The sequence below is a fragment of the Pipistrellus hanaki genome (genome assembly GCF_964339955.1).
Source record: "Pipistrellus hanaki genome assembly, chromosome: 18".
Classification (NCBI taxonomy): Eukaryota; Metazoa; Chordata; class Mammalia; order Chiroptera; family Vespertilionidae; genus Pipistrellus; species Pipistrellus hanaki.
Genome location: NC_140520.1, coordinates 8,359,629 through 8,382,551, shown reverse-complemented (window position 1 = coordinate 8,382,551; position 22,923 = coordinate 8,359,629). Strand labels below are relative to the sequence as shown.

Sequence of the window (22,923 nt, the reverse complement as noted above, 5' to 3'; positions counted from 1 at the left end):
TTCATTATGTATTAGGTGAGGGAAATTCTAGACGTCTTTAGGCACAAGGGTCAGTATTTTTCCCATTGGACTTCGCTGCAGTATTTGACATTGTTGTGTCCTCTTTTCTACCACTCTCCTCTTAGCTTTCTCTGTTGCCTTGATGGAGTTCCATTTCTCTGGCCTCATCTACCTTCCCCCATGCTCTCTCCCCCTCCTGCTCAATCCTTCAACCTCACCTGGCCCATTTCACGCTACACCCTGGCTTTTGATCTCATTCCCCACTCTTCTCATAACTACCATGTCGAAGTCCAAATGTTAACGAAGTCCAAAGTACTTTGGCACCTCAAACTGACATAAAAATCATCAGAACTTGTCACCTTCCACATCTTTTCCAACAAGCTCGTCTTGTGGGCTCCAATTCTGTGGGTAGTGTCCCGGTTCACCCAGACCTCTAAGTCAGAAACCCAGGGTTAACCAGCCACATGTGCCACGAGGATCTGCTAGTTCTGTTTCCTAGTCCACAGACTCCCGATCCAGCCTGGCATTTGGGGGCCCCAGTGAGCATCTCTCAAGTCAGTGCCATCACCCTCCCAGCCACTGCCGTAGCCTTCATTGAGGTTGTCATTGTCACACGTCTCCCCGAGTACCCGGCTCTCATTCATACCCCACAGCACGGCCACATGAATTTTTATAAAATAAAAGTCTAATTTTACCGTCAAATTTAAGATGAGTCCCAAAGTTGTTAGTTGAGTCGACAAGATTCTTTCAGCTCAGGCTTCTACTTTTACCATAGATACTGGGCTGAATCCCTTGCCTTTCCTTAAGACGTGCTGGGCTTTTTTTCTGCTGGTCAAGTCCTCCCTCCTCCCACCTTGAAGTCATAGGAGTTATGCCCTGGGCATGACTGATCCCCTCTCAGGCTGTTCATTGCCTAAGCCAGGCTCATTCTGAGATTTTTATCTCTGTATTTTGTAGTTTTGCCTATCCAGATTTCTCATCCTCACATGATGTGCTAGCCTAGTGATCAGGAGCCATTTTTAAAAATTTATTTTTCAATTACAGTTGACATACAATATTATGTTAGCTTCAGGTCTACAACCCAATCATTAGATACTTATAGAACATGCACAGTGATCAGCTTGGTCAATCTAGTACCCGCCCGGCATCGTACATAGTTATTACATATCATTGACTATTCTCTATGTTGGACTTGACATCCTCGTGACCATTCTGTAACTACCAATTTGCACTTCTTCATCCCTTCACTGTTTTCACCCAGAGCCCCAACCCCTCTCCTCTCTGGCAACCATCAGTCTGTTCTGCGTCTACGAATGTGTTTCTATTTGGTTTGTTCATTTCTTTTTGGAGCCACTTATTTCTGTCTCTGTAACCCTAGTCCCCAGCACACACAGGACCCAGCACATCTTAGTCACTCAGTAATGAACGCTTATCATCGGTGAACAGCTGCCATTGTATTATTTCAGTAGCTTTGCCGTTGCTCTTCTCTCAAACTGCAACGTCATCCTCACTGTTGTTGGATCCGTACTGATTTCATTTTCACCTCCCAGACGCATCTTGAAAGCCTGCCTTCCATGCAGACCCCCTTGGCTCCCGGCCCTGTGGGAGTCCAGATGCCACCTGTGAACACCTTCAGGCACTCCCCACAGCCCATGCCCTCTGCTGTTCTGCTGGGAGCTCGTGGGTGGGCACACTTCTGGCCCCTGCACATGCGGTGCCCCGCTCCAGAGGAAGGCCTTCTGAGTCTTCTTTGCATCTTTAGTGCTGGCCCAGGACTTGATATATAATAGATGCTCAGTGAATGCTTGGGAAATAAATGAATGAATGTAAGAGACAAAATCTAGCAGGGATGGTAACTATCAATACCTGCCAAAGGAGGGAGAACCGACTTCATGCAGATGGAGATGGTACCAAGGGGATCTATCTCCAAAGTCAGCGCCCACCATCCATATACCTGAATCAGCCCCGAGACTGATTCAGTGCTGTGGGGTATGAATGAGAGCTGGGGTCAGACAGCTTTGGGCCTTATGGCTGAAAATCCCAGTCCATCTAGATTTGTCAGGGAGACGGCCCTCATCTGGTCCATGTTTCCACAGAGAGATGGGCACACACAACAGGCTGTGCCTTGATACCCAACCTCTCCTTCCCTGGAGGTAATGTATCCCTTGCCATGAACTCCCCGCCCCCGCCCCTCCCCCCCGCCCCCCAACCTCCAACACAAGCAAATTCCATGACTGGGGAGGCCTTCTTCAGGAGTAATGGGAACAGGTGAACTCGGAAGGGCAGCAGTTGCACATGGGGGCTGGGAGGCAGTGGGTAGGTGGGTGGTCTTTTTGAGTGAAGCCCCTAGCTCCCTCGGCTGTGACCCATAGTCTCCTCGGCTTTTCTGAATGCTTTCCAGCCAACTTCTGTTTCCTGTGCTCCTGCGCCTCTAACCCCTTCCCAGCTCCCCACGAGAGAGAACCCACTGACCGCCTGGGTATCACTGGTACAGGTGTTCTTAAGGAGAGAGCAGAGATAAGGAAAACCCCTCAGAGTGCTGGGCTGCCTTCTGCAGGGCATGCACAATCCCTGTGCAGGTAACAAAAGACTGGGACCCATCTTCTTCATTGAATGTGAGATGGCAAAGTCCTGGAATTCTTGGGAGATTTCAAGTGACTTAAGATAGTTCTTATCAACTTTGGAACAGTTGAGCTTTCCAAAGTCTTTATATTTTTTCATAAAATGGGAAAAGCCAGAGAACTCGGTTTCCTTTTTCTTTCATTTTTAAAAAATACAATTTGATTTCGCTTGAGTTTCACAAAATAGAAGTTGATGTAATTGCTGAATTCATACTGTGAAAGAAAAGAGCCACATGCTAACCTGACAAGCTCAGGGAAGGCCTGCGCTCCCCTGTAGCCCCAGGCCCTCAAACCAGTCTGGAGGGGTCAGGAGGGAGACTGACCTCTTAGGCAGAGGGGTGCAGACACCAGGTGGGCACTCCACTCTCCTTTTCCCCTTTGCGCTTCCCCTCCCCCCTCTGCCCTGACTCTCCCTGGAGGAAATGCTGAGAACACTTAGTCTGTGCAGACATCAGCTCCTGGAAGGCTCAGCCTGCGCAGTGCGGCCACCAGAGGGGACCTGTCTGCAGGGTGGTAGCAGAACAGCCTCCCAGGGCAGCTGGGTGCCCACTTGGCCCCAAAGCCATCCTTCTGCTCCCCCTTGACTCTTCTCAAGACAGGCAGCTGTGGTTTCCTCCAGCCCAGCTGCCTGTATTGGGAGGCCACAGAGGCGGTCGCCCTCTGCTGGCCAGTTTCTGTTACTGCAGAAAGTCACCCTGCCACCTAGCCTGTGCCCACTAGGAGCCAGCCCAGCACATCATTCCCATTCCACAGGTCAGAATCAGGAATGTGCACTTCCCTCCCCTGGGATGGGGCAGAGCTGGATTGGGAACCAGGACAGTCTCTGTAGCTGATGTGTGAAGTCCACTTTTTTTACCTACCCAGGGTGCTCCAGGATCATGGATTTTTGACCCTTGATCTCTTTCCGTGACCTTAGACCCTTGACCTTTTATTGGTGTCCTGATTCTTGACCTCTGATGTTTGACCCCTTCTCTCTGACCATTGATCCTATTTCTAATGCTTGACCCTTTAATTTAACCCTTGAGAAGCGTAACAACCTAACTCTAACCTAAAACCTAACCCTAGACCCTGGACCCTAAAACTTTAACCCTAGTTCCTTGAACACTGACCCTTCACACCTGACACTTTTTTCATGAGCTTTAATTCCTGATCTTTGACCTTTAATCTAACCCTTGACTCTTTATCCTTGATAACTCTAATACCCTTAACACCCTTAACAGCCTTAACCCAAAACCTAACCCTAGACCCTGGACCATAGAACCTAGACCCTACATACCTGAACAGTGACTCTTCACATTTGACCTGTGATCTCTGACCCTTGACCTTTAACTCCAGTTGTCTGGGTTATGGAAGTCAAATCTTCCTTTAAGAAATCGTGTTTTGGGTGTGTTATGAGGATACAAGGAGTCATTTTGTGTTAGGGGAAGTCCCTTGGCATGCCCGAGTCTGTGTCCCAACTACCTGGGACTCAGGGGTGATGACACAATTTGCAGATACCTTGTTCTTAAGCTGTTGGGGGTGGCAGCCTTATTCCCGGCAGTCATGACCATTGCTGATCTCACATCAAATTGCCTGTTTCCTGGCAGGTATCTGCCCCCTGAGTTAGAAGCTTAGATGATTCAGTGTTTCTGCCTTGCCTTCGCCTTACCTGAGGAGCATGGGTAGAAAGGTGTTCTTTCTTTGTTTCTTTCTTCTCTCTTTGAAAAATTACATTCTAGGAAAGATTTTCGACGATCTCACTAGATCAAGAAGTTCAAATAGGGCCATCTTACATCTGAGAAGTAGACATGAAAGGCGGGGGATGTAAATTTCAACTGGGCACTGCAAGAGGGACGGGTTGGTCCTTATTGCTCGTCCATGGTTAAGTCTACAGCTTATCCAATCATCTGCTGAAGGACATCTAGTGAACAAAACTGCTCTACAGATTTGTATGCAGGTTTTAGTGTGGATGTATTTTGAAACCAGTTGGGTGAATTTCCAGGGGTGTTATTATTAGATCTTATGGTAAAATTTAGCTCTGCAAGATCTTGAGTCAGTTTTGATAAGCTAGCTATTTTGAGGAATTTTTATATGTGATTAAATTTTTCTCTGACTTATCCTCTTAGAAGTCTGTCAGCCCTCTCTGCCCAGGCAACAGTCATCCACTTCCCCCCAGGAAGTCCGAAGAGCTTTTCTCCCTAGAGATTTTCACAATTTTTACCCAGGTTTCTTTATTTTCTTCTTCTTTTTAAAATATATTTTATTGATTTTTTACAGAGAGGAAGGGAGAGAGAGATAGAGAGTGAGAAACATCGATGAGAGAGAAACATCAACCAGCTGCCTCCCACACACACACACACACACCCCCCCCCCGACTGGGGTTGTGCCCGCAACCAATGTACATGCCCCTGACCGGAATCGAATCCGGGACTCCTCAGTCCGCAGACCAACGTTATATCCACTGAGCCAAACCAGTTTCGGCTCTTTTATGATTTATTTATTTATTTGTTTGTTTATTTATTTATTTTTTTGTGGAGAGACCTAATAGCCCATGTACTTTTCTTATCTCAGAAAGACTCTTACAAGGAGAAGTGTCTGATTCATTCCATTTCTGGCCTGACATCCTCGGTCTCACTAGCACATACTATACTGGCTAAAATCATGTTTTTTATTGACTCTTGAAATCACTCCTTTAAATATTCTGATAAAAGGGAAATATAGACGTACCTCAGATATATTGTGGGTTTGGTTCTAGACCACAATAAAGCAAATACCACAATAAACATCTGAGGGAACCACTTAAGTGTGGTTCAGTCGCAGGGGTCCTCAAACTTTTTAAAGTGGGGGCCAGATCACGGTCCCTCAGAGAGCTGGAGGGCCGGACTATATGAACTACTAATTCCTACTGTAACACCTCGGCTGCGCTCACTGCCCAAAAAACCTGGCGGGCCGGATCAGACTCCTCTGCGGGCCGCATGTGGCCCGTGGGCCGTAGTTTGAAGACCCCTGGATAGGAACCATTTGGTGATGACACCTGGCCTTAAGGTGCTGAAATGATGTCTCTGGTTAATGGTCATGGTTAATGGTCATGGTTAATGGTAATCATGGTCCAAACCCCTTCCTGACTGACAAGTACAAGAGCAGTTTCTGGGAACCTGGACTATTAACTGAAGGGATGTGCTGCTGGGTTGATTCAGTGATCCTTGACTTCCTATGCCTCCTCTTCCTCTTTCTCTCCCTCTTCTTTCTCTTCTTCTTCCTTTTGAAATGATGAAACCAAGTTCTTGGAAAGCTTCCTGATTATTGGCCAAGACAAGGAAGCTGCAGCAACATTGCTTTAAAATGTTAATACACAAGAGTGAGTCTGCCCTACTGACGGCAGGTAGATTTTGTAAAGATATGAAAGGAGGAGTAACCACAAATGGCCCGGTCATCAGGTATCCAGTGACTGATGTACACCAACCGGACAGATAAGAGAAGATAATGTGGCAGGTGGAGGTGTCTGGAGGCCTTAAGGAGGACAGGCAATAACCAGAAAAAGTATTTCAGAAATGACTGTCTTTAAAGACCTAAAACCTGTTTGTAGAGTAAGAGAAAGCAAATATATATGATCAGCTTAAGATCATAGTTTCACCTCCATTTCTGACTTTTAGTGTTCTGACCTAACTCTCTTCCTCTCAATCCTTACATGTGATGGAGTGAGTGTTAAATGGTATTTTTATTTACATTTGCTTCTTGCAATTTAAAAACTGGTATTTATGTATGGAATAAAAAGGCTTTATTTTCTGATAAGGAAATTGCAAGAATTCCTTGCAGTACCAGCAGGCTGGGGCTGTGTTGGGTCAGGTGGATGGGAGAGTTGCTGATCCCATAACAAGTGCGTTCCCACATTACACAGTGACATAAATTCAGTGCTGTCACTTGATTCCTATCTCAGATTGGGCCTTCTTATCAGCCATAGTTCAAAACGAAATGTTACAGCACCTGATGGGGCAGTTGGGAAAAGAGGCTAGTTCAGGTCCAAGATCTAGTAGAGAAACTGTGGAAAGACTTTTTGAAAAAGCAGGAGTCAAACCTGTATCCAAGATTGGAGAACATACCAGGACATTGCTTCCCAAACTCTAGTTATTCCCAGTATACTGACTCCTCACATGTTTCATATAACCTTTTTCATATTTTTATATTTAAAATCACTTTATATACCAACTTTTCTGACTTCACTGGTCATAGGAAATTATGGCCATGAAATGGCAGATGAAATATTCAAGTTATGTATTTAATGCAGAATTAACATAGACATACAGTCCATGTTTGAGTTATTCTGTTCCCATCTGAGGCCATCTCCCATAACACAAGTGGTATTCCTGCTTTTGGAGACGCTGTTAGGAATTGAGGACTAAAAAATTTCCCCTGTAGGCAGATGAAACATTTTCAAAAGGCTTTTTATAAATAACTTCAGTGCCTCGTTGTGTGGTCACCTCTCATTTGAGGCACAGAAGACCTCAGGACAGGGAGTGTGTGATCCTGAAAAGACCCTAGCTGGTACCTCAGGCACTTCCTGACGGAAGGGGAAGAGCGGAGGGCACATTTCTCAGGAGATTCAACTACCCCCACTAGGTGGGCACCACCGCAACAGTGCACCCTGAGAGCTGGTGTGTCGGTCTGTGGTACCCATTAACCTGAGAACAAGGAAGGACTGCATCTTGTTCTCTCTACCGTAGGCAACATCTGAGGGAGCCACCTGGGTGTGGTTCAGCAAATAGACTTTAATGAATGTTTGTGATTTTTGTTCGCTTCTCTGCATTTCATTATATGATGATTAAGAGTTCCTTTAAAAATAAATAAAATAAAATATGAGCTCAAATGTACAACCGTGAGGGCAGTGAGGAGGAAAAGTGCTGAGGAGACTGATTCCCACCCTGAAATCTGCCAGAGTATTTGAATAACAATAGCCAAAGTGTGGTCCCAGGAGATTCCATGTGGCAAAGGGGGTACCAATGCATCAAGAACAAAGGAATTGGCTCCGTGTCCTCTATTTGCAGAACTAAAACAGTGCAGATAGGACCAGAGAGGTTACCTTTTACTGAATGTCCCTAGTATCATGACGGGGAATCTACTGAAATGATCTGAAGCCTTACCCCGGCCAGTTTTAGAAGAAGAAAAGAGGACTTGGGTCAGCAGGCCATAAGATCAAAGCCAAATGCAAGAAAGGACATTTGGGGTAAAGAGAAAGGCTTTTTTCAACCCAGCACGTACAACAAAGTGACAACCAGCTGAAGTGGAAAAGGGCAGAGAGTTTTATGACTCAAGGAAGGTGAACTATGGGAAAGGGTCATCTCCCCTAATCAAAAAGGAGAGCCTTTGGGCCCCATTTAGAGAATCCCCCAAGTTCTCCCGCAGCCCCAGGTCACTGGCTGAGACCTGAGTCAGGGCCTCCGTGAGTCATGAGCATGGAGCTCACTGAGGAAAGTCTGGAGAGGATGCATTCTGTTTTCAGCGTCCCTGTCAAGCCTGTGTGGATGATTTGCATTTTGGGTGGGAAATGATTGGACCAGGTCAGTTTAGGGCTCCACTTACCCCTGGGTGGAGCGAGCACAGGCCCTATAAAGAGGCTGCCTGCGGTGCCACTGCCATCCTCCAGTGCCACTGCCATCCTCCCGGCGGCGAGTTCTGATCTACGCGGAGAACGCGGTGAGTCTATTTCTATAGCGTTCAACTGCTTTTCTGGTGCTTTCAACTGTTGGATTTACCTAAAGACAGCAAGTTTGGCATGTCCTACATTATGATCCTGGTTTGATGCTACTCATTCGAGGAAACCTTAGAATGGGGGTGCATTGATAGACTGTTTTCACTTGTTTTTAGGTAATTGGATTTCCTGTACAAAAAAACAACAAACATTGGGAAAATTTTGATAAAAGGAGAGAAAGACAAAAGTATTTGTTGTTGTTGTTGTTGTTGTTGTTGTTGTTGTTATAGTTGTTGTTGTTGTTGTTTTAATATATATATTTTGGTGTCCCTTTCATTCTCGTGTGAATTCAAAGGCTCTTTGCCTTGCTCCCGAACAGCCCTTCGTTGGGTGCCTAAGTCAGCCTATTGGGACCTCACAAGAGATAATGACGACAGGAATTGCTTGTATGTAAGGTTGCCCATCTTAGAACTTGTGATGGACTTTTCATGAAGATGTTATTTTCATACAAAACATATGACTTTATTCTTTCAGCAATGTGTTCTTTGGAAAAATGGTAAGCGGAAAGACAAGTCTTTCTCAGGGCTGATGAAATGATTTTATAAAGATGAAGGAACAGCCAGAGAGTCTTAAAGTGAACTTAAGAGATAAAAGCATAATTCTTTGAGACTGGAGAGATGAATCTCAAGGTATTAGATAAGGTTCTCTCTCTCCAGGAATGCCTTCTTGTGATCACTGTCATATACTTTTGTTCAGGTTTTAAGACTCCAGAAAGATGTCTTATCAGCAGCAGCAGTGCAAGCAGCCCTGCCAGCCACCTCCTGTGTGCCCACCAAAGTGCCCAGAGCCTTGCCCACCCCCAAAGTGCCCGGAGCCATGCCCACCCCCAAAGTGCCCGGAGCCATGCCCACCACCAAAGTGTCCTGAGCCATGCCCACCCCCAAAGTGCCTGAAGTCATGCCCACCACCAAAGTGCCCTGAGCCATGCCCACCACCAAAGTGCCCTGAGCCATGCCCACCTCAGCTGTGCCAGCAGCAATGCCCACCTGTGCAACTTCCTCCGCCATGCCAGCAGAAGTGCCCACCCAAGAGCAACTAACAGCTTCAGCAGGGACAGGGAAGAATAAGGACAGCTGGCTCACCTCGTTCCCCAGCCCCTCCTTCATCTTCTCTTCAGAGCCCATCATGGATGCAGAAGAGGCTCTTCCTCCCTTCAGTCTGATGTGCCCTTAACGATTCCTGACGGTGAATGGTTTTCTTCCTGAGTCTCCTCTGGAAGGAAAGGAAGCTGAGAAAGGGCAGTCCTCCACTGCACCCATGTTCTGTTCCCCAGCTTCAGAAGAAAGAGCAGCAGCTGTCCTCCTGAGGGGGAGGGAGGGCCACAGAGGGTTCCCTCAATGGCTTCTGTGTCTGTGATCTTGTGATCTGGGCAGAGGGCTCCTACCACCTGAGCAACTGTACCTATTCTTCCATTTCCTGAATAAAGCATATTTGTGATGGGATTATATGTTTTTTTTCTTCTTTTAAACTTTAAATTCACTTTCCATTTACTATAACAGCACAGAAAAGAGATCAAAGTATGTCATTTTGACACCTACTTTGAGAGATGCCCTGAGAAGTAGAGAGAGATGGCTCCGCTGCTCCACCTGTTCATGCATTCACGGTTGCTTCCTGTATGAGCCCTGACTGGAGAGGAAACCCGCAACCATGTTCCAATCAACGGAACTATTCAGATAGGGCAGCTTTTTGTCTTAAAATATATTTTTTAATCCTCGCCCAAGAACATGTTTTTATAATTTGAGAGAGAGAGAGAGAGAGAGAGAGAGAGAGAGAGAGAGGGAGGGAGGGAGAGAGAGAGAACATGGATGTGAGAAACATTGATTGATTGCCTTCTGAACATGGCCCAACTGGGAATCGAACCCTCAACCTAGGTATGTGCTCTGACAAGGAATGGAACCTGCTCCCTTTTAGTCTATAAAATGATGCTCTGAACAACCAAGCCACCCAGCCAGGGCAGTTCTTGAGGGTATTAATGAAGAAAATGTGAGCCTAGATTAAAAGACTTTGCTATTTCAAGAATACAAACAACTTGGTGTCCCTTTTTTCTTACTTCCCATGCTACCCATTTCATGTGTGGGCAACGCAGCTCACTTAAGAGGAATAATTTCATGAGGTATATACAAGACCCAGAGAACAATGAATAAAGGATTCTCTCCCAGAGAATAGTAGCAAACCCAATAAAGGCAAAGAGGAGACTGAATACAGAAATTCTTATACTTTGCTATTCTTTTGAATGATGGTTATTTTCTTCCATCATCCCTCAACCCCCAGCTTTACCAATGTAAAATTGATAAATAAAATTGTATATTTTAAAGTAAATAAGATAAACTATATCTTAAGTAAAGATAAAAATGGAAATAATAATGAAATAAATGAATAAAAAGTAGGAAAAAAGGAATTAATAAACTGAAAGTTGGTTCTTTGAAAAGATCAATACACTTGACAATTTTATAGGTAGACTGACCAAAAAGAGAAAAGACTCAAGTTACTAAAATTAGCAAAGAGAAGAAATAATTACTGTCCTTATAGAAATAAAAAGGGTTGAAAGAATTCAGAGGGAGACAAGGCACTCAATGATGGTGAGATCATTTTAGGAAAGGAGCCTAGATTCCTTTATGACTGCATGGAGCAAGAGCCTTCCCAAATAATGCTAGACTTGGACACAAGTAAGAAATTACTTCTACTGGACCGAGCCACAACAATTTAGGGGGTGTTTGTTATAGCAGCTAGCTTATGCTGACTAATAAATTATATGATTAGGACACATTTCTTTGTTTGTTTGACTACTTTATTTTGATGCTAGGTGGCACTGTTTACTCTGATATGATAGTAGACCTTACCTACTGATAAAACAAGAAGACAGATTAATAAAACTTTTAGGATGAACATTTTTCGAATAGGTTTTAAAGAATGTGGTCAAGTAAAAACATGATGATCAAAACTATCACAATTGTTTGCTCATAGTTTTTTCATTATTTCATTTACAACCTAAGGAAAAATACATCTCTTTATACTTCTGCAGGAAAATTTGCTGTGCTCCCCAGGAATATGAAAAGAAAGATAGAAATATTCATGCTTGATGTAAATAGGAATATGTACACACACACACACACACACACACACACACACATATATATATATATATATATATATATATATATATATATATATATATATATATATATATATATATATATAAATGCATGGCTGACAATTCTACCATGCTTCATTTCTCTGTAAACATTTTATAAAAAATGTATTTTATTGATTGTTTACAGAGAGGAAGGGAGAGGGATAGAGAGCTAGAAACATTGAAGAGAGAGAAACATCGACCAGCTGCCTCTTGCACACCCCCCACCGGGGATGTGCCCACAACCAATGTACATGCCCTTGACCGGAATTGAACCTGGGACTCTTTAGTCCGCAGACCGATTCTCTATCCACTGAGCCAAACCGGTTTTGGCATCTGTAAACATTTTTATATTCTAGGAAGATGGGGTGGTGGGCTTTCCAGTCCTCACTGCCTGTGCTTCCTGCCACACTGTGTGTGAAGTGAAGTGATCAGTTTGCATCCTGAGGATACAGTAGATCAGCTTTGGTGTGTTACTCTGCGAAGCCCCCGATCTAGCTTGCGTGGGTGTGTACATGTGTTTGTGTGAGGGGTTGGGTGGGGAGTGAAGTAAATCCCTTTAGATGAATGGAAATGCCCTAAGAATCCTCATTCCCTTCCTGGCAGAGTGGGCACTCAGCGAATGGGAGAGGATTGATCGAGTTCAACATGGAGGCTGTGAGTCCTGGTGTATGTTTGAGAAATACAGTCACAGGTATCAGAAAAAAATGAGCGAGGAGGAGCAGCCTCACATATGTAGGAACAGCATCCTTTGAAATAAACAGAAATTGGCTAGATAAGTGAGCAATCTGAAGGCCAGGTGCAGGGGCAGGGCACTCAGGGTTAGACAGTCAGCGTCAGCGCGGACGGGCACGAACTAGACTCCAGTGTGACTCACTGAGTCACAGGAGGCGAGCCCTGCTCCAGCCTTGGTTGCCCAAGGAACAGCTTCTGGGTGGCATTACACAATCTCCCAATGCCAGCCCAAGAAAAGTCAGTGGTGGGGTGGGGGTGGGGAGACCCACCACTCACCTACTAGCAGGACCCAAAGGCTCTGAAAGTTGCCCTTTCTCACGAACCTGTCTGGGAACAGGTCCTATTTCACAAGGGAAAGGAATAAAGACATTGAGTCAGATCACGACACACACACACAGTCAGGAGTGAAATGGAAAGTGCATTTAATGGGGGCAGAACAGAGCTGATCCGCATGTTTGCACCTTAAGCCCCTCTTCAGATGAATCCTGGGCAGCTGAAACTAAGGTTCTAAGGTACCAAGACCCTCAGCCTCATTCAGAAGCTCAGAGGCCCAGAGTGGTCGGGAGGGAAGGTTTCATAGCACATATGTGTAGGGGGGGCAACTGAGGGAGGACTGTAACTCGGAGTGACAGCATGCTAATTACAAGGAAAGTGGCACTCAAGCAGAATGGGAGAGGGGATGCAGCACTTGGTGGTTGGTTCCTCAAGGGCATGGGTCACGTTACTTCTGCTTAGTCTGCTGAATTGGTGCTGGGATGACGGTTGAGGGACACGGCTCAGGAACCTTGGTGTGGCAGGGCTCAGGAACCTTGGTGTGGCAGGGCTCAGGAACCTTGGTGTGGCACGGCTCTGGCACCTTGGTGTGGCAGGGCTCAGGAACCTTGGTGTGGCATGGCTCTGGCACCTTGGTGTGGCAGGGCTCAGGAACCTTGGTGTGGCACGGCTCCTTGGTTTTGGAGACACATGGTTCCTGGGGTGGAGGCTGGCAGGGCTGTTTCACCTGCTGCTGCTGAAGCTGGGGGGGTGTGGTGCAGGGCTGCTTCTGCTGGTGGGAACTCATGGTACACAAGAGGCTGGACCTAGAGACAGAACAGATGGTTTACACAGGGAATAACTAGGGAAGGAGCCACGTTCAATGCCAGTTCAGGTGTCCTAAGAAGCAAATGTTCCCCTTCCTCCATCTATGACTAAGAACACCCTGGCGATTTCTGAGCCTTTGAACAGAGGGAACCGAAAGGCAATTTGTTCAGCTCCACTTTTGTTTAGGGCCTCTCCCATGCTCTCTTCCTTTCTGGCACCACTTAAAACCCAGTTAGCAACGCAACACAGCCGCAGGCTCCTGGCAGAAATATGACAGCACAGAATTGGGTCACATGGAAATGTGATATGATTTGGGGGGGGAAACCAACCATCCAATAATTTCATCCTACCCACACATTTCTGAAAACAGAACGATTTATCACCTACAGAATCCCACTTAATCCCCCTCTAGCCCCGCTCTCACCCTACTCTGCCTCAAGTTCTTCCTTCAGTCTGCTCGTTCAAGTACTACCTGAACATCATGGGTCACAGATGGCCCCTATGATCCTCATCTGATGCCTTAGGAGGCATTTCTAGAGCAAGCCTTCTCCTTCCCAAACTGCACAGCACTTTGCTTGTTCTTACTGCTTTATGCGGGTGACGTTCTACCTTGACTTTCTACTGCCCATGCCTTATTTTTCTGTATAAGTTGTAGTTTCATGGAATAAATTCTCTGCTGTCTAAATTGTTCTTTTTAGCAGACAAAAGTACCAACATAATGCATTCTCATAAAACACTTTGGCGAAAGAATAAAATTATCCGCATTAAGGTTATCAATAAAGAAAGAGGTATAATGTCACTACAAGTTCTACCAACCAACCTTACGTTAGCAGGGTTTATCCTGCTAATGGAGGGTCTCACACAAGCCAACCCTCTCCTCTCTGTCACCTCAAGAGCTGATGGGGCAGCCTTGATAGCATCTTAAGTCACTTAAGAGCAAACTCTGATTGCATTTACAACAAAGCTATTCCTAGAGGCTATAACTCTGACAACAGAACTTCAATAGTGCCAAGGAGATTCCAATAAAAAGAAAATACCTGGAGCAGATGGTAAGTGTTCGGAGGAAGGAGAGCCACCTGGTGTGCAGAGAAGAGCAGGCTGCGTGGTCACTCGGGTCTGATGTACTATCCCCAGCCAGCTGGCTTTTTATAGATGGAAACCCATCTCAAGGAAATGGGATTTTTTTTTGACTGCTATGTCTTCATCCTTTGCCTATCAAGCATGATTCACCCCAGTCCCCTCATCTACCTGTTGGTTCAGTCTTTGTGATGAAACCACCTACTTGACATTTTTTTGGCACTTGCTGTCTGGCAATGATGTCACTTGGGCCTTGTCCCCAAGGAGGGTCCTTTCCACCCAAGTGGAATGTTTACAGTGAGGGTGGTGTGGGCTGAAAGGCAAGAAGAGAGAGAAGTTCTAGGGCTGCTGGATGCCTGTTTCGTGGAGGCCCGAATCCCTGACACAGTCCAGGTTTATTGAACTGCTTGGTTTTGGAAGTGGATGTGGAGATAAGCAGTTGTTCCTGGTTCTGCTGGGAGGCCAAGGGCATGGTCCCATGAACTTCCCCAGGTGGAAAAAAAGAAATCATTCTCTTCACCCATTCCTAAGTGTACCCAGGTCTGGAAGGGGAAAGGCGAGGCTCAAATGATTCGTTTGGCCCTAAAATTCCTTCACTCCAAGAGAGACCCTCAGAGTCAATAGTAGACAGGGGTATGGGGACCCCGATCAGTGATGGGGATGCCGATCAGTGAAAACCTGGAGAAGACAGCCATGTTCAGCAGCCCCAGAGAAACCTGGTCCTTTTACCCATCCACTTGTTCTGTCTAATGTGCCAGTGGACCCTGAAGATGCTGCCTCCCAGGAGGACCCCTTTTTGGGAGCAACTCAGGAACATGGGGCCTGCAATTCCTGGATCCTTTATATCAGAGTCCCCTCCGCTTAAGATAAAATGAAAATGAGGTGACCAATCCAGGCTGCTTTTCATACTCAATCTGTAACAAGCTGGAGTATTTGGAAAATCCAAGTCGTTCTTCAAACCCAGGTGTTTGTGTGCTCTCTCCTTCCTTTACTCTGCCCACCTATGTTTTGTGGAGTATCTGCTGGCTCCGCAGCTGTGTCACCTCCCCTGAACTGGAGCCCAGGACCAGCCAGCCACCACCAGGAGCTTTTCCCACTCATCTCCTAGTGATTATTCTGTTCTTCATCCCCACAAGGTGCTTGATAGATTGACAATTATAGAATAGGTGGATGAATGAATGTCATTACTTTTATGAAATACCAGGAGGCTGCTTTGAGAACAGCTAGAAAGTTTCTTTTATTTTTTAAAGAAAAAATATTTTTATTGATTTGAGAGAAAGAGAGAAAGGGAGAAGAAGAGAAGCATCCATTGGCTGCTTCTTGCATGCCCCCTACTGGGGATGAAACTTGCATCCTGGGCATGCGTCCTGACGAGAAATTGAACCAGCGGCCTTCTGGTACATGGAGCAATGCTCAACCAACTAAGTCACAAAGAAGGGCACTAGGCAGTTTCCTATAAAAGTCACAAGCCACACAGTATGAGCTGAGAATAGGAGTAAGGGTTCAGCAAGAGGCAGCTGTTTCTGCTACCATACCCACCCTCCTGTTTCCCTTCTAGAGTTGAAATAGCTACTTCACTTTGGGTTGGACCACTGCGATCACTCAATCAGACCTGAGATTAAGACCTCTTGCATCAATTCAGCTCTGCTTTAGGCTTGCATACAAGCCTCTCCTCCCCTAAACCCTATATCTAAGGACCCCACAAAGGAAATTTCAAGCATGCCCTGCCTCACGTCTTTCCTGGACCCACATCTTTGGTTGCCAAGGGGCAGGGGGAGAGACTGTCATTCATATTCTCTAGGTTTGACCTGATACACCTATCTGTCTTGTGTGTCCTTTCCCCCAGACAACACCTTTTCCTTTCTAGCATCTGAATTTCCTCTTTACCCTACTGCCCTTCTGTCTAAAGTACAGTTAATAGTTGGATACCACACCTTTTTATACTATACATGGAAGCTCAATTTCTCCACCAGCAGTGCTGAATTAGCCAATAAATTTGCTGGAAGCTATATGGCTTCTGATTGCAGTTAGCATCTCCCCAAATGCCTCTGACTTTTTGATGCTTTTGTCTGAATGCTGCTAATGTTCTTATTCCCAAGATCTTTCTTAGTCTTACTGGTAACTGTACTAGACACCTTTTGGGCATCTCTACAAATTCTCTCTGCCCTACTTTGTATCCACACACTGCCCGTGGCCCTTTCAATGGAAGCTCGAATGGGATTTGTACAAGATCCTCCAGTCCCTTCCTGATCTAAGTCGTCTATGATGCTACAGTGCAGGATACTCATAGAAAATGCACTATTGAGTGCATAATCCAGGGAGAGTTAATGGGGGAAGAGTCCTCAGGATCAGAGCTGGCTTGGAGCAGGCACCGTGGGACTGAGGCATGACTCAATCCAGTGCCCAAGGAGAGTCCTGCTCTAGGCGTGCCTGCCCAAAGTGACAGGCTCTGGGTTCCATTACACAATAGCCATTGTCATTGTTGAGATACCCCCTAAATGTAATCACACACACATGGAAACACACACAGTACCAGATAGATGATGTCTACACCAACTCCTCTCTGATGACAGGTTCTATCATGATGGAATGGCAGCAAACGGGGCAGAGTCACCCGATGACACATACAGTCAGGAGTGGACACAAAAGTGATTTAATGGAGGGAGAGCAGGAAACAGGCATTTCTTCCCATTCAGATTCCTTCCACAGCTAAGCCCTGAGCAGCTGAGACCAACAAAACCACTAAGACCCCTGTTTACTTTAGAGGTGCATGGGACCTCTACAGCAAGTGTAAGGAAGGTTTCATGGCACTAATTTTTAGATGCAATTAAGAAAGACATGGTGACTCAGGGTGACTATAAATTTACAGACAGTTAAGACACAGAAACAGAAGGGAACAGTTCAGTATCCTGTGGTCAGCTCCTCAAGGGCATGGCTGTGGACCACATGGCTTTACTTGATCTTTTGCTGGGATGGGCCCATCGTAACCTGGAACCTTAGTGTTACTCAGCTCTTGTACTTGGTGTGGATAAGTTGAGGAACCTCATTTAAATCTTGGTGGCTTCAGCTATTGGTTTGCGGGCAGGATTTGAGGTCCTTGGGCTGTCAGTGTGAATGGATTGCTAGCTCCAGTGTACCCACCAGATCAAAATTGGGATGGAGCTGTGGGGAGAGATGAGACACATGGGCTACCCAAACCAGGATGTGGCATCCCATCCTTGGGCTGCTGACCTGGGACCTGTTGCAGAGCCTCAGGAATGTTCTTGATTGGCAGAACATAGAATTATTCTAGCAACATCTTCACTGACTTTTGTATTTTCTAATGAGAATTAAAAGTTCTTAAAAAATCAAATAACATTGTACAATATAATGCATAAAGTGGAAAAACAGAACTATTTAAAAAATGAACACTAACATACAAGCAGCCAGAAATAGCCATAGTTACATTTTGCTTTATTCGTTGTTGGTATATTTTTGCTTTACTATCTGAAGTGGGTGCATGTGGTTTTTTCCTGTAAACCCAGACACAAGGACCCATTATTAAAAAGACATTTTTGCTTATATTGTTTAGTACCTACTTTTGTAATAATATAATCTGAACTTTTTCCAATAAGACTAATCATTTTTCTATAACAATCTTTTTAATGCCTGTAGTATAATCCCAGAATAGACATCTTATTCGCTGTTGCATTATCTATTGATATGCATTTAAGCATCATCAACTTTTTTATATTAGATACAATGCTGAAACAAATATCCTCATATATAAAATAATTGGGTACATGCATGAATATTTCCTAAAAATAAAATTCTGGAATAAAATGATCATTCAAGAGTCAGGTAGATCTTGAAACCCTTTGATTCTTTCCTTCCAAATTCTTCTTTATGACATTTAAACTATATTTATAAAATCTGTATATTACAGAGTTCATTTCTCCATGAATAATCAGCCTATTTAACTGTGAGTGATCTGGAGTTATCTCTAGACTCTTCCACTATTGAAACCAGAAGTAATATGAAGCCACTTCAAATGTGCATACCAGGCAGACCCAAGACACGTCATTCCCTTCTGCCAGGGTGACAACTACTCACCACCTTGTAATAACTTGTTGGACAGTTTCTGTCTTACAGTTTCCAAAGGTCTCTGAGTTCTTGCCAACTCTGTTTGGAGTGCTTGTGCCTCACGTCACTCAGATACTATCTGTCACCCGCCTCACACCTGCTTAGTGTTATGGACCATCAACTTTGTCAAGAAATGGGCTTCTCTTCCCAGTGACTACTGCAGCCATTCTGAAATTTTATGTTGTCTTTACTGGTTTTGGGAAAAAATCTCCCTAAAATCCATAACCCACTCAACAAAGGCCTGCAAATCTATTGGAGCCGAAATTGGTTTGGCTCAGTGGATAGAGCATCGGCCTGCGGACTGAAAGGTCCCAGGTTCGATTCCAGTCAAGGGCATATATGTACCTTGGTTGCCGGCACATCCCCAGTAGGCGGTATGCAAGAGGCAGCTGATCAATGATTCTCTCATATCGATGTTTCTAACTCTGTCACTCTCTTCCTCTCTGTAAAAAAATTAATAAAACATCTTAAAAAAAAGTGGCTGCAGGAGAAAGAGAGGGTCTAGATATATAGAGAACTGGGTTCTGGGTGTGATTCAGAAACAATTTCTGGTTGGCCTCAGTCTCCTTTTCGTTTCTGGATATTAGTTTCTTCATCTGGAAATTCAGGGGCTGTACTAGGTGCTATTTAACTCTCCTTTCACTCCTGACATTTTACAGCTTAATGACCTGCTTTCCATCAGTTCATGGCTATTTATCCACCTCACTTGGATCACATACTCCTCCCTGTAATCTCTTCTTCAAACTCAGCTCCTTTTTCTAATCTCTTGATAAATAGCTGTCCGTGGTTTATTTTGGGAGAAACACTACCTGAAGTGCGTGATGTGGCTGTATGTATGTTTATATGAGGACCTGAATATTGTATCTCCCAGAGAAGCCTACAAATTCTCTGAGGGGAAGACACTGTATCTTCCCCTCCTTCTTCCTGGTATAGATAGTATCAGGCCTCCCTGCACATTATGGGTACCCAGCAAAAGATAACATTGTCTGAGTTAATGAGGACCAAGCTGTATGGATAATTAGGTGTGTGGGGCTAGTTAAATAAATGTGCCTCTTTGTGAGTGTGTGTGTCTGTATGTGTTGGATGTCTGGAAGGTAAAATGAATGAAGAAAACCAGAATAATTGTTCAAGTATGTAGCAGTGATGTTTTGGGGAATAAGCAGGAGACTTGGGGGAAGAGTCCTCAGGATCAGAGTTGGCTTGGAGCAGGTACCGTGGGACTGAGGCATGACTCAGACCAGTGCCAGAGGAGAGCCCTGCTCCAGGTGTGAATGCCCAAAATGACAGGCTTTGGATTCCATTACACAATAGCTATTGTCATTCTTGAGATGCCCCTTAAATGTAATCACACACACACACACACACACACTCACTCATGGAAACACACAGTAACAGGACAGGTAGATGATGTCTACACCAACTCCTCTCTAATTGCAGGTCCTACTCGTGATGGAACAAGAGGGGCAGATTTACTCACTAAGACAAGCAGCCAAGAGTGGAATTAAAATGCTTTAATAGGCACAGATCAGGAAACAGGCATCGTTCTTCATCCAGACTGACTTTTCAGATGAGCCCTGAGCAACTTAGGACCAGCAGAGCCACTCAGGCCTTCTGCATAATCCAGAGGCTCAGAGGACTCTTCAGAGTATGCAAGGAAAAGTCTCATAGAAAATATTTTTTTTTTAGGATGCAAATTAGAGAAAGAGTCTGACTGGTCGTGAGAACGTACTGATTACAAGGTCTTCAGATAATCAAGACACAGAAGCAGAAGGGAAGAAGGTATTCAGCATCTGGTGATCAACTCCTCAAGGGCACGACCGTGGTCCACATTACTTCTGCTTGGTCTTCTGGTGGGCTGGGCCAGGGATAACCTTTGAAGGAACTGGCTCAGGGTTCTTCTGCTGGCCAGGCTGAGGGACTTTAGGGTGGACTTGCTCAGGAAGCTTGGTGTGACCCTTCTCAGGAAACACAGGGTTGCCTGGTTGAGGATGCTGAGGGTAGTATGGCTCTGGAACTTTGGTTTGGCCTGGTTGAGGATGCTGGGGGTAGTGTGGCTCTGGAACCTTGGTTGGGCCAGGTTGAGGATGCTGGGGGTAGTGTGGCTCTGGAACCTTGGTTGGGCCAGGTTGTGGAACCTTGGTGGGGAATGGCTCCTTGGTTATAGGAACAAATGTTTCTTGAGGTGGAGGCTGTATAGGCTGTTTCACCTGCTGCTGTTGAAGCTGGGGAGGTGGGTTGGAGGGCTGCTTCTGCTGGTAGGAACTCATGGTTCAAAGGAGGCTGGACCTAGAGACAGAAAAGTTGACCCAGTGATTTGGTAAAACAAGGAAAAAGAACAAATTTAACATTCAATGTATCTGCTAGCATGTCCCTTCAGATGTGAGAGCCTCTCTTCTCTTTCTCTCTCTCCTGAATCAATGGAAACTTTGTTGATCCCTGTGCCCTTTCAAGGAGAGAAGCTTAAAGGTGCTTTATTCTGCTCCATATGCGTGGACTCCTGGCCTATCCTTCCTTTCATCCTGGTGATTCTGAAAATCTACATTGGAAGCATAACACAACATTGGCTCCCAGGATTGATTGAGTCCCCAGGATTTTAATAATTTGGGAAGATGATAAAGTCAAAAATCTAAGCTCTACCCTCTCAAGTCCACCACATAACTCTCCCAAGAAAACTGCACACCAACCTGCCCTGAGCCACATGATTCCAACTCTGACTCTCTGTCCACATTGTCCCCTCTGTGCATACTTTATGGAAGGCTTTCCATCCTGTTTCTATTTTCACACATGCTCACCCATCCGTCCCAGACACTCTTTGCCAAATCCAAGTCACCTTCCTCATTTGCCACAGCAAAATACCTGCCTTGTCCTCTCTGTTAATTACTTTTCTTGAAGTATGTTTGTAAATTATGCCCATGTTCTACATTCTTTGATGGATAATAAGTTCATGGAGTAAAGAAATCCTATCTTTTGAATATCCAAATCATCAGTGTCACAATATTTCAAATATTCAGTAATGATTTGAAGTATTAAAAGTCACTAAAAGTAACCTGGGCATGGTTTAGTCTCTATCTTGTAACTGAACAAATCATTATTACAGAAACCATTCCCCTTTTTTAAATCCCAAGTTTCATAGTTAACAATCTGAGTGGGAAGTCCACAGACCTGAATGTCACCTTAAACACAAATTACCATTGCATTTGAAGTAAATAATTTTTTAGCATGACAAACAGACTCCAAACAAATAAAATGCAATTGGGCGCATATTAAGAAATTACAAGTAGAGAGACTCACCTGGTGCAGAGAAAAGTTCAAGCTGTCTGGCCTCTTGGGTCTGGTGGGGAGTCTCTGGCCAGCTAGTATTTTTATACAGAGTATGAGCCTTGCCTTAAGGAAGTGGACGTGTTTTTTGACTTCTCTACCTTTATTCCAGCTTTTGTGATGAAAATCTCTGGCTTAACATTTTTGGGCACTTACTCTTTGACAAAGTTATTACCCTGGGCTTGGTCCCACTGTCTACCCTTTGTGATGAGGTTGGTATGGATAATAGGATTCCTGGGTGGTGATGAGTTATGTCAGGGGGAAGTTGTGGATTCTGGGACCAGGAACAAGTGTGTTTCCTGGACAGAAACCTAGTCTTTAGCTCAGATTAATTCTGTTTAATTTTCTAAGCGGATGTGGAGATGAATAATAGGCACTACTGGTTCTTCTGGGAGGCTCTGAAGAGTAGTAGGTGAATCACCTGATCTTCACGTAAGTGACTATTCAGTAAGGGACAATAAGTGAACAATATGCTGTTCCATTTCTTAGTAGATCCAGCCCTTTGGAGGAAAGGAAAGGCTAAAAATCCTGCTTTAGAAGTGAACTGTAAGAGAGAGTTCCTTACGACGCCATGTTGACCAAGGACAGTAGATGTCATTGGGGATGGAGAGCCAGGATGGACTGGGTCTGTTCAACATGATGCACAGCCCTGAAGACCTTGCCTCTCATGGGTTCTTTTTTCTCATACACCAGTCATGTTCTCAGATCATGGTAAGATGAAACAGAGGTCACTAACCCAGAGTTGACCTCAACATGAAATCTTTTGCTAGGTGTGCCCCTGGAGAAATCTAAACATCCTTAAAACTCAAGTATGTGGATGGCGCCTCCCTTCCCACTTCTTTACTCCTGTGTTACTTACCATGAACTTGAACCTTCAGGCAGAGCCAATACTATGAGGTCCTTCCATCAGTTATCCAAAGGTCTATTTATCCTCACACTAGTCTGATGGATGCTCAGTCAGTGGAAAATTGTCATTTTCCCTGATGGATGTGTAGTTTCATGGAAGGAAGGAAGGAAGGAAGGAATGAAGGAGGGAAGGAAGGAAGAAAGAAAGGAAGGAAAAGTCATTGTTTTAGAGATATGTCTATAAATTGCTTTGATAATCATAAAGCAAC

General features: G+C 44.8%; 2 protein-coding genes across 2 annotated transcripts; one reads left to right on the top strand and one right to left on the bottom strand.

Annotated features, from left to right (window-relative positions):
- Positions 1-9,061: 9,061 nt before the first annotated feature.
- On the top strand, positions 9,062-9,385 carry LOC311613032 (uncharacterized protein; the record flags this gene model as incomplete). Its single annotated transcript, XM_084866516.1, has 1 exon — positions 9,062-9,385. The coding sequence occupies one exon, from the start codon at positions 9,062-9,064 to the stop codon at positions 9,383-9,385; it is 324 nt and encodes a 107-aa protein (XP_084722642.1).
- Positions 9,386-12,633: 3,248 nt separating this feature from the next.
- LOC311612296 (uncharacterized protein) lies at positions 12,634-14,403 on the bottom strand. The gene is made up of 2 exons (XM_084865146.1): positions 14,329-14,403; positions 12,634-13,290 (listed from the first exon to the last, which is right to left on the bottom strand). Exon 2 carries the CDS (start codon positions 13,269-13,271, stop codon positions 12,933-12,935), a length of 339 nt encoding a protein of 112 aa, XP_084721272.1. The 5' UTR covers positions 13,272-13,290; positions 14,329-14,403; the 3' UTR covers positions 12,634-12,932.
- Between the last annotated feature and the right edge of the window lie 8,520 nt (positions 14,404-22,923).